We start from the raw sequence: 18,508 nt of genomic DNA on the forward strand, positions 1-18,508 counted from the left end.
GAGGTGGTCGATGAACGCAGGTTAACGGAAACGGAGGATGGACGTCATTCGCCATCCTCGCGCCCTGATACAAGAATGGCTCGACTTTCGTTAGTGTTCCACATGTAAAGATCATCGTTAACGAAGAGCTTGTTGAAAACGAGTCGCACTCTATCCCCATCTTTCTTAATAGATTTTGAAAGCTGGAGAAGCTTCCGTCGCTTTTCGCGAACGGCTTCGGAGTAATCGCGCGAGATGCTGAAATTAGTGTTTTTTAACTTATAGCCGCGGCTCATGACAGTGTCAACTTCCCTTTCATTAAAAAATTTGGCTATGATAGGCCGCTTTTTCTCGGAAGAAAAGCGGCCCAGGCGATGTGCTCTGGAAACAGATTCAACAGTAAGCCCAAGTTTTTCTTTACAAAAGTCATTTACGAGACGTTCAGACTCCTCCCAAGTTTCCGACTTCTCTGGATCATCTATACCGTAAAATAGAACATTGGATCGCCTAGAGCGATTTTCAAGGTCGTCAATTTTTGCCTGTACATTTGCGAGACCCTTGTCACTGTTCCCCACGAGCTCAGCAGATGGTGCGGTTGCAAATTTCTGCTCTAGATTGTGAACTCGCTTTGTTAGTTTTTCTAAGTCAATTTTTAAGTCTGCGTGAATCTGAAGCACTTTGTTGACAGAGTCTTGAAGGACTGCATTGCTGGTTTCAAGGCGTAAGATGGAACCAGCCACAAGGTCCAGCTTTTCCTCTTGAGCCTTAGTCATGGGTCCCGGGTTTAGCTCGACATCGCCTCCCAAAACTAGCAGACACCATAAATAGGATACACCAGCGCGGAAACTTTTTAAAACATGAGGTGGCCACGACACCGCTAAAAGACAGACGTCATCGTCACGGTAAGAATAAGCGTCATAGTAACCAACCTGTAGATACATCAGTGGTGAGCGTGGGATCGCAGTGGCGGTGCCGTGGCCCAGAGGGGCGTCGAAAGGCTACAGTGCTCTAGAGCACTGTATTCTAGAGCACTGTAGAAAGGCGCGCACTTTTGTACCGCCCGATCAGCAGTCAGAGTCCCACGTTGCCAGACGGAATAGACAACTGCGTCCAGAAGTGGCGGAGCATCCAGAATAGGTGACGCAGGCAAAAAACATGTTGATAGGCCGCAGTCGGTTGACGTACACGCGCCGAGCTGGGAGCTTGTATCGTTGAGGCATTCCGTCTTGTGCATCGTCCATGGCCGGCCCAGGAAAATCAGCAGCAGCACCTGTAGATACATCAGTGGTGAGCGTGGGATCGCAGTGGCGGTGCCGTGGCCCAGAGGGGCGTCGAAAGGCGCGCACTTTTGTACCGCCCGATCAGCAGTCAGAGTCCCACGTTGCCAGACGGAATCGATCACTGCGTCCAGAAGTGGCGGAGCATCCAGAACAGGTGACGCAGGCAAAAAACATGTTGATAGGCCGCAGTCGGTTGACGTACACGCGCCGAGCTGGGAGCTTGTATCGTTGAGGCATTCCGTCTTGTGCATCGTCCATGGCCGGCCCAGGAAAATCAGCAGCAGCACCTGTAGATCTCTCGAGCCAAGCTGTCTGCCCTTTCGCTTCCTTCTATCCCCGTGGATGCCGGAATCGTGATTAATTTCTGGGTTGCTGTCTTTCTGAGGTGTACTTCTTTGCGGAGGACAGCTAAGGCAGCCCTGCAGATTCTACCTTTCGTACAGTTTCTGCATGTCTCTTTTGAGTCCGTTAGGATGACCAGTGATTCGTCTTTTCGATAGCCCTCAGCCGCTGCCAGCTCAACAGCGACCTCCTCCGCTTCTCTATCCTGACGATACGTGTGGTTGCGCAGGTGATTAGATTGCCTGCGTTATCAACTACCACCGAAGCTGTCTTGTAGTAGCTTTCGCGTCTATTCCATGGATACATTGTTGCATCCGTGAAGGCAGTTTTCTAATTTGTCTAAGTACCTCTCCACATAATCTGCCCGCGCCTGTCTCCTGGCCTCCTGGAGATCTGGGTCCATGTTTTTCGGAATGGAATTGACCTGCAGGGTTTTACGGATCTCGTCCGGCATATCGGCGGATCGATCGAGATGCCCCTTTAAGTCGTCACCCAACCGTGTCAGGAGCGCTCTTCCTGCAGCCGTGTTTATGAGTCGTTGCAGCTGTGCTTTGTGCTGTGCTTCTGCCAGCTCCACAAAGGTGTTGCTGATTCCTAGCTGTAGCAGCTTCTCATTCTATATGTTTCTTGGTAGGTGGAGTGCCGTCTTGTATGCCTTCCTCAGGATTGCCTCTGACTATTCCGTTTCGCTTTTGATCATAGGGTGGTATGGCAGCGAGTAGATGACCCTACTATGAGGCTTCTTATTAGTTTTAGCGTGTCTTATTCCTTCATTTCATGTCTTCGGTTGGAGACTCTGGTTATCAATCTGCCTACCTGTTCGGCTGACTCTCCGAGCAGGCAGAGTGTGTGGCTGCAATTTCTTCTTGCTTGCAGCCACATCCCTAGGACTCTTATCATATTTTTCTCCGGGATCTTTCGCCCCTCTAGTTTCATTACGAGCGGCGCGTCGGTGAGATGTCTTCCTACCCTCAATAGTTCGAACTTTTCTCTGGAGCAGGCTAGTCCTCTTTTCTTCGCGTATCTTTCAACATATTTTGCTGCTCGTTGTAGCAGTTCTTGCTTTTCCCCAGGGATCCATGGTTCATCCAGACCGTGATGTCTTCGTACATCGCGTGCTGGATGTCCTGGATTCTGCGGAGTCTTCTCGCTAGGCCGATCATCGCCACATTAAAGAGTATGGGCGAGGGGACCGAGCCTTGGGGTGCTCCTTTGCTTGGGGTGGTGAAGACATCACTCATCAGCTCCCCTAGTCCCACCGTGGCCGTTCTGTTGGTCAAGAAGTCTTCGATATATTCAAGGATTCTTCTCCCGCAGTTGGTGTTGTTTAGCCCCTCCATTACAGCGGCGTGGCCGACGTTGTCAAAGTCACCATTTATGTCGGGTGCCATGACTACATTCTCCCCTTGTTTCAGCATTGTCTCCAGCGCTTCTTTAAGCTGCAGAAGTATTTCCTGCGTCTAGAGGTTCGCTGTGAAGCCGAACACGATGTCCGGGTAGAGCCTCTTTTTTTTTTGTAGGTGTTGCTGGATGCGTTTCGTGACGATCCTCTCGTACAGTTTTCCTAGGGAAGAAGTGAGGGAGATTGGTCTGAGGTTCTCGATCTGTAGCTCCTTGCCTGGTTTGGGGATCATGAATACTACGGCATGCTTCCATTCAGCTGGTATCTTTCCCTGTTCCCATGGTCTGTTTAGGTAGGCCGTCAACTGGTCTACCACTTCGTCGCTTAATTTTCTTATGAGACAGTTTCTAATTCTATCTGCTCCTGCCGCTGTGTTTTTCGTAATGGCTCTCATTGCCGCGGTGACTTCCTCTCTAGCGATGGGCTTGTCCATATCTGGATTTACTTCTCCAAGGTAGTTTCCTTCGTAGGCCTTGGGCTCATCTTTGCCGTAGCATTTGGTTCTGACTTCATCGAGGAGCTGCTCGTCTGTTCCTTGATATTGGTGCACTAGTCTCTGTATGGCTTTTCCGCTCTCTGCTTTAGTCTTGGTAGGATCCATTAGAGCCTTTAGAATCCGCCACGGTTTAGCCGTGCTGAGTGTTTAATTCAGCGAATTTCTGAACTGTTGCCACCCTTGCCTGGCTAAATGTGTTGCGTGCTCTTCTGCTTGGGATGTTACCTCGGCTATCTTCTTCTTTCGCTTCCTATTAAATTTCTGTTTCTTCCACTTCTTAGTAAGAATACGTCTTGCCGCCGATAACCTGAGTAGCCGCTTGTCCACCACTGGTGCTTCTTCTGTACGGTCTACCTCCTTTGCATACATTGCCTGTATTTGTTCGTTGTAGGCACCACTCTCCTATCGAGGTGATGTTGCCCTCTAGTTGCCAGCAGTGGTGCCTAAAGGCATCCCAGTCCGTTAGGCGGGTCGTGCCAATTTTTCTCTTGACGTTATATGCTGCGGTACTTATGCTTATGATGTGATGGTCGCTGCCAAGGTTTTCTAGCAGATTCTCCCATTCCGCTTGTTTTGCTGCTTTGACAAATGTTAGGTTGGGACACGTGTCTAGGCTTACGCTGTTAGCGTGCCTAGTTGGTTGATTTTCGTCTGTGATGAGCTCGCATTTGATGCTTTCTGCAGCTACGCAGACATTACGCCCCTTCTTTACGTCTTTGGGGTTGCCCCAGCTCGGGTTCCTCGCGTTAAAGTCTCCCGCTATAATTAGGGTGTTCTGCCCGGCAAGCCTGCTCGCCCGCTTTCTTCTGCCTTGGGGGACAATATAGTTTTACTATGAGGTACTGCTAGCTTTTCTTTTCTTTTAAGATATAACTTCTGTTATTACGTGTTCAATCTGTGTATTCTCGATCACGTCATGGGCTATGTCTACAATTCTGTTGCTTACGAGGGTTGCGGTTCGTCTGCTCTCCAGGCACTTATACCCCCGCAACGTGGGTCTTCTGTTTTTTGGGGGTATTTTTCTGTAGCTTAAGCGAGCCTAGACAGTACCTCTTTGCATTCACTTCTCTGCTTCTTAGGACATAGTGGTAGCCCAAAAAAGTTTGGTTTTCGATGCACCTAGGGTACGTATATTCTACCGCAACTTATATTTGTACAATTAATACTGCGTGGTGACGTCACTACTATCACAGGATTCGCAAGGCACAGGGTTGCTTTACGTTGCGTTTTTTTGGTGTATTGACTGCACTTATGGTAAAAGAAACTTCTGTCTAACATGTAAAGAGGATCATATCGCTTGAATTTGTAACATGCATTGTGCTTTAGTTGAAGCTTTCGTTCTTGCCATAGTAATAGCGAGGAAGTCTTACACTTCGTTTCGACTGAAATAAACCAAGAAATAAAACGCTAGGTAAAAGGCAAGGAGTTGTAGCGGCGCTGGCATCGCCAGCGGTGCTGATGAAGATGAAGTGGGCGCGACCTACCTCGCGGAAACCAGAAGCTCTCTCTCGTGCAACAGAGAACGCTTTGAGAACCGGCCTAGCCAGCAACGTCAACAGCCCCCTCCACCGTCTCAGTAGCCGCGGTTAGCGGGACGTCCAATAAATGTGGTTCACCCTCCACATCTGGTGGCACCGGACGACAGTTTCGACGCACGCAACGCCGCTCCCACCGACTCTGCGCTACTACCCGTCCTGTCCCGCCACTTGGCCTTGACGCTGCACGCCCCCTGTTCACAACAGGCTTTGGGCAGCTTTTCATCGCCATGTACGCACCTCCCATCACATCCGGTGAGCTCCTTCAGCCGTATCAACGCCCCTTCCTTCCTCGGCTGCCCGGCCTGCCCGCGTTTTACGCCAGCGACCCTGTTTTGTAGCTGGCGCTGCTGGATCCGCACTTTCATGTCCACAACATGTCCAGCCAGCTGCTGCGCTATCAGCACGTCAGCCGCGAACTACCATTCGGTCTCCTGGCACAGCTGCGCTTGCCGCCTCCTGGCCCTGACATATACGCCGATTTCACGAAGGGCTTGACGGGCATATTTTGGCTTGGAGCTCCCGCCGACTCTCTGCGCTCCTGTTCCGGACTCGGAAGCTGCGGCGTCACTCGACTCACCGCCCCTGGCCGCATTCTCGACCCGAGCTGCTTCAGTTTTTCCTCCGCCAGCTTATGCACCGGAGCCGCTGCCCACACCGGTATGTCGACTATTGCCGCCTCCGATTGAGCTCCCACACATGGCTCGGTAAGTGCCACGCGAGCACGCGTCGGTCTCTTGCCACCCATCCTATTCAGCTGCCTCATCCTACACCGTGGTGTCTCCCAAGCTTGCTGCATCCGTCCCTTCAAGCGCCGCTACCACTGCCTCCAGGGATGCCCCACGCCCTGTGCGCCCCAGCTTCCACTCGGACTCTTCCGTTTCATTCCACGCCTCCGAACCCCCGGGCGCCCATCATGCCACTGGCGGGCACTGGCGACCGGGCGATGCCGAGAGCGCTGTGTCGACTTCAGTTGTCCCACCGACCTGTGTTGTGCATTCCGGCGCACATCCTCCGGCACAGTCCTCTTGTGAGCTCGACACACAGCACCCTTCTGCCCTCGGTCCCACATCCCCTTTCCCTGCGCTTGGGCACCTGAGCGGCCGCATTCGCGCAGTTCATCACTCTGTCCTTTTGCAAGCCCAGACGCTACCACATCATCCGAACTCTACCTCCCATGGCCTGCGCTCTGTGCCTCAGTCCATCTCAGCGCCGCCCCTTTCACCTGAAACTTTCGCGCACAACAGTGTCTCCTTCCCGTCTCCCAAAGCCTCCTGCCACCGAGACACTTCGGCTTTCAACAGTGATCTTTTACGGGTCACTTCCCAGCGCGCCATTTCTCACGTGAGCAGTGTGCCGTTCGCCTGTGCCTATTGGGACACCCATATCCTGGTTTCATCCTGCTACCCCGTGGCCCTTCTTCGGCCACCGCCCTTCAGCCTTGTCCAACCTCCCGAGGCCTGAAGCCAATGCTGACGCTCCACTCGGATCATCGACTTTCGATTCCCCCTGGACATTTTGTGCTCGCCCATATCTCCAGGCCCTTTACGTGACTTGTACATAACCCTCTTCGTTTTTTTTTCCTTTATCGCGCATCGCGCCGCGATAGCGGGGGGGAGGGGGAGCATCTGTAGCGGTGCTGGCATCACCACCGGCGCTGATTAAGATGACGCGGGCGCGACCTGCCTTGCGCAATCCAGAAGCTCTCTCTCGTGCAACAGAGAACGCTTTCAGAACCGACCTAGCAGGCAACAACAGTCCACTCCACCGTCTCAGCAGCCGCGGTTACCGGGATGTCCAATAAATGTGGTTGACCCTCCACAGAGTTACCAAAATATACAGTGCTCGAAGGACACTGTCAGCAGCTGCGCAGTTTCGAAACTAAACAGTACACGGATATCACAGATGAGCAAGTGTACGCTTAGCAAATACGCTCACATGCTTGAATCTCGTAAGAACGCGCAATCCACTTTCAACGCCCTCCTCTCCTCACCCTATCCTGACACACACACATACTCTCCTTTCCCAACGATGCTCCCACGGTGCCGCGGCATCGCCGCAACCGTGCCTCACACACACGTCCGGCAGACCCATGTTCCGATGCCAGCACCTGGATTTCGGAACCCAACCCCGAATCCGTTCCACCCAACCCTCCTTTTTTAATTGTCTCTCTTTCCTGTCTTCCTCGGTCCGGAAAGGGCGTTGGTGCCTCGCTGTCCCCACCGCTACCGCACTAGTACTGTATAATAAGGGCACCATCTCCGATCTCGGCGTATGTCACATAATCGGCGGCCTCCCATACAAAGCCCATCTGCCGCTGCGGCTGACACTCAACAAAATACAACCCACACAATACACAGACAAATCCTCATGGTGCCACGAAACACCCACGCTCTATCACATAACGTGGGCCTTCCAGAAAAAAGAGGTGGCACCAAAAATACCAAAACCGAGGGCGGAGTAATGGGAAGGAATGCTCTCTAGCGACCGTCAGGACATCCAACTTGTGCTAATCCGGCGAGCACAGCTGTAAGCGGGGCATCCAGCGGAGCCCTGGACTAGGGGCAGGCGGCCATTGCTAAGAAGACGGAAGACACCATCTGACTCCGCCAAATTCGTCACCTACTCTCTGGAGCTAAATAATCGTTTTTACACCCCCCCCCCCCCGACCTTCGATACCAGCCGCTCATGGCAGCCAGCGTGCCATGTGCAAGCCCAGCTCCCTCGGGAACTCTGCGACGGCGGTCGTGAGCAGCGTTTCGCGGCGCGGTCGTTGGGCATATGGCACGCGGCGGTGTGCCCACGGGGTTTCCTCCGCTTAGGGACAGGGAAATGCAGTTTGAGACTTCGTGTTATAATCCGTTTGCCTCATCCCACACTATGGCGGAAGGTGGCGCATTCAAACGGTCAAATACGAGATGTATACGGTGAGGCTGTGACGGACGCGTATAATATGGCTGGTATAGAGTGTGGAGACGAAATTTGATGTTTTGGAATAAGTATTGAAGTGACCGTTTTCGCTATAGCTGCGAGAGGACCGCGGTTAGAATTTCCGCAGCTTCTTCCGTAACTCCTATTATTGATTCAATGCACGTTGTGTCGCTGGCTAAGCCGCAAGGCGGAGTGCTTGAAGCACTCTGGCACGGGTTGGCCCGGTATTGCACTGCCTCCGGGATCAGCCCGGGTTATAATGTCGAGCTCATTTTCTTTACATCTTTCCTCTCCTGTCCTTTAACTCTCCTAGTTTCAGCACGCGGCAGCGAGCATGGTTTGGCTTGAGCCAAACCAAGACATCATAAAGAGCAGGGGACCACCAGATCGGTCTCCTTTGCACCTAAGGCGGATCCACCGGCGCAGGAGACGCCACGCACCCGAGAACGCGGACCGTCTTCTGAGAAGCAAGAAGACATAAGACACATCGTAAAGGTGGGCTATGCTGGGTTGCCTCCATCCCTCCCCGGAAACGCGATATCTAAGGAGTTTAACGACCTGAAAGCAGAAATTATTCAGCTAAAAAAACAAAATGAGGCGTTGCGAGCTGAACTTAATTTGGTCAGACTGCAGTCCCAAACAACTCACGACAAAACACCCGAAGCCCGGCCAAACTCAAAGTCAGTTTATGAGCGCGTCATTGCAGAGCTGAGGGCTGACAGAGAGGAGCAGGATAAAAAGTTCCTACAAGTTATTCAGATGGTCAAAAACGAGCTCGCAAACGAGTCCGCCAACACTAGGAAATACATAAACTCTGCCATTGCCACGGTCCGAGACGAATTCAAATCGAAACTCAACGAGTGCAACTTCAGAAATAGGATATCCAAATATGCCGACAGGCACCCCCTTCCAGAAGAGGACGAATAAGGACCATGGCACATAGGCGACAGGAAACAATTATTTGGCAATGGAATTGTCGGGGATTTAAAAAGAAAAAAGCAAGACTTCAATTTTTCATCGACACGTCGGAGGCGCCACCTGCTGTAATAGTAGTTCAAGAAGCAAATACGGTCATCAGCATGAAGGGGTACAAAACTTTCCAAGACGAGCATAGGCTAGGAATACTTGTTCACAAGGAGTTTACCGCAACGCTGCAAGAACCGCTAGCCGAAAATATCGAACATGCTTACATTGAAATTCTTCCCAAACACAGGGGAAAACGCAGTTTGCACATACTGAATGTGTACAGTCGCCCCAGGGACTCATGTCGTCAGATAGCCACGCTATTTAATAATTTTATCGAGAGGGCAGGTAAGGACCCCCTCGTCATAGCCGGTGATTTCAATGCGCCCCACCAAGCATGGGGATATCACTTTATTTTTTTATTTATTTATTTAAATACCCTAAAGGCCCAAGTGGGCATTACATAGGGGGGGAGGGCATGAAAACAACACAATACAGATTATTGGCACACAGTACTTAACAAATACAAAGAATAACTATATATACAAATTGCAAGTACACATCACTGCAGTCGCTGAAAGATACATAGGTTGAGCGTATGAGACTTAATGCTTCAACAATACTGAAAATATCACGGTGAATTTTCTAGGCCAAGGTGCGATGAAAGTTTTGTTTGAAAATGTGATAACTCAGTTTCAGAAACTATGTCAGCCGGTAACGAGTTCCACTCTGCCATAGATAATAGTAAGGGTGATGTTTGATATTTCAGTGTTCGTGCGAAGATGGGTTGCACTTTGTGGGAGGAGGATCCTTGAGATCGCTAACAGAGAAGGGCTCACAATCTTAACGGATCCCCTGCAACCCACCAGAGCGGGTAATAGCGTCAGCAGAGACACCTGTCCAGATCTCACGCTTGTGAAAAACTGGCTGCAGTCCACCTGGTCTAACACTGGCGAGTCCCTGGGCAGTGATCACTTCATCATATCCTGCACTGTTCAGGGAGTTAAATGTCGGAAACCATTTGGCAAGGCTAAGATTGTGAACTGGGACAAGTGGAGAGAGGAACTCGCACGTCTCCCGGACAAAGATATCACAGATATTGAGGCATGGACAGCGCTGCAGATGAAAACCGTCGCCAGGCATTCTGCGACAGTGAACACCACGGAGGAAACTCCGGCAGTTGACCCGCACCTGTTACATCTGTGGGAAGTCAGGAGATCTCTGACAAGGAGGTGGAAAAGGCAAAAGTTAAATCGCAAGCTGAAGACCAAGATTGCAGAACTCACCAAAGAAGCGGATGACAACGCACATAACCTCGCTAACGAAAACTGGCTCCAGCTGTGTGATGAGCTGAACGGTAGAATGGGCACGGCTAAAGCATGGGGACTCCTCAGATCCCTTATCGAGCCGAATGATAAAATTTAAATTGCCTACACTTCTGAATCACATGATAAAGGATGCTAACATTGACATATCAGATATATCACCAAAAGAACAGCGTTTATTGTTTGTATAATTGCTGTGATTTGATTTTCTAGTTCTTCTTGCCTGTTTTATACTAACGTTTTCAACGATGTTGCCATATCCGACTGTGTTCTCTTGCTGCACGCTTCTGTCCTACCCCGTGTGCTGGGGGGTCAGGGCTTTTCAAGCTGTTCACACAGCTTTTCTCCTGTCCTCCTCGCAGCATCTTTTTATTGTGGAATAAATTTCAAAATTTCAAATTTCAAACTCAAACCGGAAAGAGCAAACAGACACGCTCTGTAACGCCTTGCACAGCTATAAAGGGGACAACGAAGCCCTCATTGCAGAACTTGTACGGAAATTCCTCGATCTGGGATCCTCGTACCCTCTCCCTGTGTACACCGGTGCACCCAATGAAGAGATGGACCAAGACGTAACGGTTGAAGAACTGAGGGCGGAGCTTGACGTCATGCGTAAGAACACCGCTCCTGGACCGGACCAGATAAACACCAAGATGCTCTTTAATATGGATGACATCTATTTAAGAAAATTAGTGAAATACTTCAACACGCTCTGCTGGCACATTTGCCAGATCCCCGACTCCTGGAAATTGGCTTTAGTGCGATTTATTCCCAAGCCCAATAAGCCATGCGATATTGATCATTTACGACCGATCTCCCTGACGTCGTGTCTGGGTAAACTGTTCGAGAGGGTCGTGAACGCCCGACTGGAACGACTCCTGAGGAAGACTGATATCCTCCCTGACACGCTGTACGGGTTTAGAGAAAAGCTGTCTACACAGGATATTCTCCTCCGTATCAGAGAGGATATTCTGGACAACCCCGGCAGATGTCAGGTCAAGGCCATCCTTGCGCTCGATTTAAAAGGGGGCATTTGACAATGTCAACCACCAGGGAATACTGGATGAGCTTAACAGCATCAACTGTGGTGACCGCACATATAATTACGTGAGGGACTTTCCAAAAGAAAAGCGTCAATAAGTATTGGTGATCGGACCTCCTCTCCGTTCAATCTAGGTTCCAAGGGCACCCCGCAGAGAGCGGTCTTGTCTCCGCTTCTCTTCAACCTGGCCATGCGTGGGCTACCAGAGAAGCTAGACCGCATCCAAGGCATTGAGCACGCTATATACGCCGACGACATTACGATCTGGTGTTGCAGCGGTAATGAAGGGGAAATTCAAGGCCGGCTTCAGGAAGCAGCGAATGTCGTGTGCCAGCATGCGGCGAGGCATGGGTTAACGTGCTCTCCCGAGAAATAAGAGTTACTCCTGATCGACCGTGGCAAGAGGCAGAATACGGGGCTTTTGCCATCCACTCCCTCTGTCGCCATTACGGTCCAGGGTATGAGCATTCCCATCAAGAGAGAGATCAAGATCCTGGGAGCCATCATACCCAGCGGCAACACTAACACCACTACAATCAGACAGCTCCAAGCCTATTCCGAACAAGTCTCTAGAATGCTACGCCGGGTAATCAAGAAAAGAAATGGGCTAAGAGAGAAGGAGGCCCTAAGATTAGTTCAGGCTTTCATTCTCTCTAAACATACGCCACCCCGTATTACGGCTTAGCAAAAAGGAAAAAAACCAACTAGATGTTATTATTCGAAAGGCAGTTAAGACGGCGCTGGGACTCCCTTTATGCACATCCATTAAGCTCTTACTACAGTGGGGGATCCATAACACCATCGACGAACTAATAGAGGCCCACCGTGTAAATCAAATTGTCCGGCTCTCAACATCTAAGCCTGGCAGGAAAATATTACAGAAGCTGAGAATCAGTCCACCCCGGGAAGTCGCTGACAAGACCGACATGCCCATGCAGATGAGATCACACATTACGACTCACCCCATACCAAAACGCATGGATGAGGAATATAACAGAGGACGGAGACTAGCCAGAGCTAGACACCTCTCTAAGCGCTGGGATGGAAACAAGGACACGATCTACGTCGATGCGGCTGGACCCGTTAACGGAGTCGCGGAAATTGCAGCAGTTTCACCCCGGGGGGACATCATTGCAAGCAGCCTTATCCAAGCGGTGGATACCACACCGGCTGAAGAAGCAGCTATCGCACTAGCGATATCAAAGAACAGCGAGGCAACGGTTATGTCCGACTCACAAGCAGCGGTACGCAATTACCTCAGAGGCCGCGTTGGCGCTCCGTGTTGGGAAATTTTGGAAAGGTCTAATTCTTCCAACATCTAGATCTTCTGGACGCCAGGGCACCTCTCAACGACGGGCAATGAGGCGGCCAACAAAGCTGCCCGAGCTCTCCTCCTTCGAGCATCTGGCACGCAGCCTCTCTCTGACATAGTTGACAACCCCTCACCCTTACTAAGCTACGCAGAAATTACGGAGTACTATAAGATCACAAGACGGGAATATCCTCTTCCTCACAAAACCCTAAGTAAATATGAAGAGCACATTATCAGGCGACAACAAACTAATACTCTGCCCAATCCTTACCTAATGAGTAAATGGTACCCAGAAACCTACAATTCGTCTTGCCCCTTCTGTGGAGCAGTTGGCACACTCTTTCACGCGGTTTGGGAATGTCAAGAAAACCCATACTTGGACAGCAATCCCGATCCGACTCATGAGCGCTGGGAGGCAACCATTTATAGCCAAAGCCCACTCGACCAGAAATTGCTGGTTGAGAGGGGCCGGATTATGATGACGACCAATGGGTTCTCGTACTGAACCCACCCAGTTTTTGTGCTCTGAATAAATGTTTTTCCTCCTCCTGGCTTGAGCCAATGGGCAGGCCCGTGCACTTTCCTTTTCTTCCTGTCAGCAGCAGCAACAGCAGCAGCTGCAGCAGATAGAGCTGTCCTTTAGTAAACATGGTCATCACTACTGGTAAGAGCTGGTCCGGAGACGAATCGCGTAGAAAATTGTATAGCCAATTTTCTAGACGATTTTGAGATCCTGACACATATATAAGGCTCCCAACTGTGCTTCAGCCATTCCTGACAGATGACGATGGTAGCATTCCGTTATGAGAACCAACAGAAGCCGACGGTGAATCGAGAACTTTCATGGGTGTCCACATTTTTTTCTCCAATTACGGCGATGGATATCACATACGGCTGCTGTTTGTAAACTTCGGTCGGCCATCGATTAGCTTGCCTGGACTGGTGGACCGATGACAAGGGCTCTGCGTAGTGAGTGAAGGTGTAGCGGAGGTATAGGCGTTGTGAAGAGCGTGTCGAGATTAGCCTCCGATTTTTTGTTAATAGACTGTCTTTATAAACTACTGCACTGTCACAAGCGGTCGCGAAGGGTAGTTTACTTTCTAAAAAAACTATCAACCTACGGAATACTGTCACGGATATAATTGGCACTTCGTCGCCCTGATGGTGTGCGGATTATGGGGGAGCTTCTGAAAACCGAACAAAATAGTAGCCATGGACTTATTAGTCGACATTTGCAAATGTTTTGCTTCAAACTCAAAATGGATGGCATATTTCAATGAAATAAAATCATTCACACTGTCACATATCCGTGAGTGAACGCCAATTTCGAGTGTAATAAATTCAACGCAATACTACCACGTAAAATTTCCGGCAAAGCTGCTGAAGAGAAGGAGGGGATGTTAAAACAGTGCTTCTCGTTTCTTTAATTCGATCTCAGCGCCCGTGACAATCTCACAAGCGTGAGATACTTGCTGGCTGGTGTCTATGTTCGCCTTCAAAAATGTCTATCTAGACAATAGCCCCGATACTGGCGCGTTGCTGAGAAGCTAAGAAGCATACAACGGAGTGGTGATTTTGAGAAAGAGCGTAACATTCTTGTCTTGAAATAAGGATTAAATTTGTGCTCGCATTACTTCACGAATGTATTATAGTGGTGAATGGCTGCACATGTGTTTTCCTGTTATCTCTTTCAACTTCTCGTTTCTCGTTTCTCGTGCTTCTCGTTTCTTTAATTCGATCTCAGCGCCCGTGACAATCTCACAAGCGTGAGATACTTGCTGGCTGGTGTCTATGTCCGCCTTCAAAAATGTCTATCTAGACAACAGCCCCGATACTGGCGCGTTGCTGAGAAGCTAAGAAGCATACAACGGAGTGGTGATTTTGAGAAAGAGCGTAACATTCTTGTCTTGAAATAAGGATTAAATTTGTGCTCGCATTACTTCACGAATGTATTATAGTGGTGAATGGCGGCACATGTGTTTTCCTGTTATCTCTTTCAACAAGTACATCCACCCCTTTTCTTCTTGCCCCAAATGTTTTTCTAACTGTCTATCATGGTCATATATTGGAGCTCTCTGCATTCTGTTCGGATTTCGCTATACACGATTTTAGTTTCGATACCTGGGCGCCGCCACATTGTCGTAGCTTGCCTGGTTTGATGCCGCCTAGCGTCGGTGCGCTCTTGGACTGATAAGGCTGCCTTCAGAGACATACCTGAAGACTGCTTGCGGTGTTTTGTGTGGTGTCGCGCTGCGTTTCCCATTCCTGTTTTGCTCTGACGCGGAAACATTATTATCGGGATTCGTTCTGCTTATATCTGCGTGTATGATATGGCGTTAGGGGCCACAAGCACCCGCTGCAATCAACCCGGAGGAGGCGAGCAGCAGGCGTCGACGGAGACTACAATTAGCATCAGTGAGTTGTTTCCATAAAGATCACGGTGTGTTGAAAGTAAAAAAACGGTGATAGTTCTTCTAGACATTTCTCTTTTTTTGCAATTGTTGTACTCGCTGTAGTACGCACGTTTAAACTGATTGGCTGAGTTCAATCACCTCTGCACCGCGCGTCGGTCTCCGCTGTCTTCGGCACCACTCGTTTCGCACATGCTGAAGTTCTTGCGTAATACTGTTACTGAGCGGTGGGTTCCACAGAGGAGCGTTATTCCGCTTACGAAGCAAACCAGCTGTCTGTTGCGCGTTCATATCTGTTGTACAGATGCGCTCGTGTCGTCGGCTCCTTTGACATGCGTGACTGCAACAAAGTGCGTTTTCTTTAACGTGAAATGCTTTTAGATTTCGCTGTCGATGCGAAATAGTGGCCTTGAACCAGATTGAGAAAACTGAGGCGAGCCGAGGGAAAAACGCCAAGGCCATCCTAAACAAGCTTTGACGAACCCTGCGTCTCCAGAATGGGCAGCAGAGTCAGTCGCTGCCTCTGGTTGGCAAATTACGCTCGCAGCAAAATACGTTCGCCTAAGCGATTGCTGAAGCAGTCGATACCCCCACTCGCTACAACAACGAAAATTGACTGATTAGCTGCGTGGCAATAACCACGTTTTAACCGAGTGCTTAAGCACTCGGTTAGAAGCAATTGCTCTAACAACAGATACTCTACCCAACTGTCACCAACATCTAGGTCCTGGGTGGTACTTCAGCGGGTAACTTGCCCTAATGCATTTTTCCTCACCGTAAGGGACAAAATAAGATTGTTTTTAATTAAAAAAAAGGCTCCTGCTTGTAATCATTGCTTTTGCACGTAGCACCTTATCTTTGGCAGTTTACGAATGTAGAACGAACTAGCCTGGAAGCATAGGTTGCTAAACAACAAGCCGGTCGCAAAGCACTGGCTCTAAGCTTTTACGTAGTAAAGTGCAACATGAAAGCAGAGAAATACAAAGACACAGTGCACTTAGTGTCAGTCGGCTATCAATTTTTATTGCAGTTTGCTTATCCTTCATTAGTTAATAGTGTGCAGTGAAAAATGGGTTTTGAGAAAAAATGTTATGACTCTAACTTCTCGGAGGTCACCTCAGCATTGCACTGAGAGAAGTTACGTGTCAAAGCAGAAATGAGATGCCCTTGAGTTTGGTAGGCCTTCCCTGCAATCCATTTCATGCTTACACCTACTCTCAACGAGGTCAACTTTTCTTTTTAGTTGCACCTGATCGACCTTCGGCCAAAGCAAGGTTGCAATGAATGGCATAATTTTTTGTTTCGACCATGTCTTACATCGATTTAGTACTGTTGCCACATGTTTTCTTAATTTTCATCTCTGCCTTATGTTCCATCTCGGCCAGTTCCATTCATGCAGTACTGTGCTTTTGTCCCTTCTTATGTTCTCTACATGCTGTTTTTTGTTTAAGATGGCTGCACCTACACTCACCCAAGCCTTGCGGACAAATGGTGCGATGATACCAAGTCATCGTCAAATCTGACAAGTGGCCACATTGTTTGTTACCTCATCAAAACTAAAGCCTGTGACCTCAGGGAGGCCGAAGCATTCAAGAGCCTGGACACGTCTAATGTTCAGAGTGGGTGGGTTGGGCAAGTGCTCTGCTACCAAATGAGCCAAGACATTGTGTGCCTCAAAGCAGAAGTGCGATCATCCCAGGCGATTAGCAAAAAGCCATGGCTAGCCTGGGCCTGCGTCGGAACAACGGGGCAGGTCTTGACTGCCGGCTGCAATTGCATGGCAGGGAAGGCACGAGTGTGCAGCCATATTGGTGCACCGTTATGGAAGGTTGACATCGCTGTGCAACATGGCCTCACTGGACACACATGCACAGATGTCGCAACAGCATGGAATCGAGGCACGAAAAGAAATGTCGAACCAGCTTTGGTTAGTGACATAGGATTTAAACTTCAGCGCACTTCTGAGCAGGAAAGCCCCAAAAAGCCAAGACCAACTAGGAAGATAAAACACTTCGGCAGCAGGGAAGCCATTCTCGACCACGTCAACAAGTCCCCATTCCAGGACCTATTCAATATACCTGGTGGGTAATCTGAGTAGTGCACATCATTGAGGTGCATTATTTCTAAATTAAATTGACTAGTCGCTTGGGTTTGCAGATAGTAGTGCATATCCAGTACTCATTCACTCAAATAACCTGTGATGCGATGCAGTGGTAAACGGAGTATTAAATTACTCTATGCAAGAGAACTTAGGAATAAATTATTTTTTTATGCTTTTCAAAGTTTTACATATTGACCAATTACAGATAGAGCATACCATGCAGGTACCCTTCTAGAAGCAACAATACGTGCTACAAGGACGAAGATGCAATAGCCGGCCATCGAAAAAAATGAAGAGACTCCATCTCGGCAGTCTTCGCATTCACCAGAAAAGGTAGAACACCACATGCAAGATTAGACTTGCATCTGGTGTATTTATAAAAAAATTATAGGAGTGAAAGTTCATGTTTCTTGACAGAAAGCTCCGCAACCCAACAATAACAAAATTGTCAACTTTACAGTTGTGGAAACAATGCACCCATCAAATGTCTTCACTTTGTTACTTAGAACATGCTTTTCATGTTTGTATGCTTAGGTTAGCTTCCTCAATCTAAAAGACTGGCTGCAAAATTATTGTTAGCCTCCAATTTGTAGAACCGTCACAAAAACATTCAAAACATAACATCTGAAAGTCTGAAACATATCGCAGCGGTGGCCAAGTGGTTGAGCATCCGCCTTGCATGTGGGAGGTGCGGGGTTCGATCCCCAGTGCCGCCTGTACCCGCCGGTGATACAATGGGTATAAGCTTTCCCTGGTGCTCAGCTTATTTAGGGTGAAATGCTTGGGAAATGGATCGCTGACCCCACCTTGAGAAGTCGAATTTCTTGTGTCATGGCGCTGTTTGGCCATAGAGGCCCTTAGGCCATAAAAATTTGGAAAAAAGTGTTATGAAACCTTCAGGCTGCACCTTTCTCTTGGCAAGTCACGCGTTTCACAGAATGCAGAAGCAACCTTGATAATTAAGTGGCAAGCAGGCACAACCTTTATGTCCCTTTGTCGCTGATTAAAATGGACCATCTCTTTTCCAGTCATAGATGCGGGTTTATTTACAAGTTTTTGTTGTTCTTTATTGTTTAGGCGGCCGCAAAAGCAGCTGGTGCCAGGAGTACTCCAGGACAAGTGGCTAGATTCGAGATTGCGCTGGGCAGGCCCCTTTGCTATCTCAACCTGGGCAGTATGAATGCAGCTGGCCAAGAAAATCAGCACAATGTGCTAGAGCAGCTGAAAATTACAGTTCCCGCATCCGTGGATATCGAAGCAGCCACAAAAGAACAAAGACAGTGCAAGGCATGGTTTCTCCATAGGAAGGGTAGAATAACTGCTTCCATACTCAAGGAAGTCAGCCGCTCAAAGCGGCAGAACTGCGCATCATTAGTGGATAGAATATTT

At 49.1% G+C, this 18,508-nt stretch overlaps 1 protein-coding gene across 1 annotated transcript in view; it reads left to right on the forward strand.

The window, feature by feature from the left end:
- LOC144108583 (spindle assembly abnormal protein 6 homolog) overlaps positions 1-6,498 on the forward strand; it is a 42,795-nt gene extending 36,297 nt beyond the window's left edge. The window contains exon 7 of the mRNA XM_077641781.1: positions 6,364-6,498. Within this exon, the coding sequence (XP_077497907.1) occupies positions 6,364-6,498 (135 nt within the window). The remainder of the gene's footprint in view (positions 1-6,363) is intronic.
- Positions 6,499-18,508: the final 12,010 nt, after the last annotated feature.

The sequence above is a fragment of the Amblyomma americanum genome, chromosome 10 (assembly GCF_052857255.1).
Source record: "Amblyomma americanum isolate KBUSLIRL-KWMA chromosome 10, ASM5285725v1, whole genome shotgun sequence".
Taxonomy (NCBI): domain Eukaryota; kingdom Metazoa; phylum Arthropoda; class Arachnida; order Ixodida; family Ixodidae; genus Amblyomma; species Amblyomma americanum.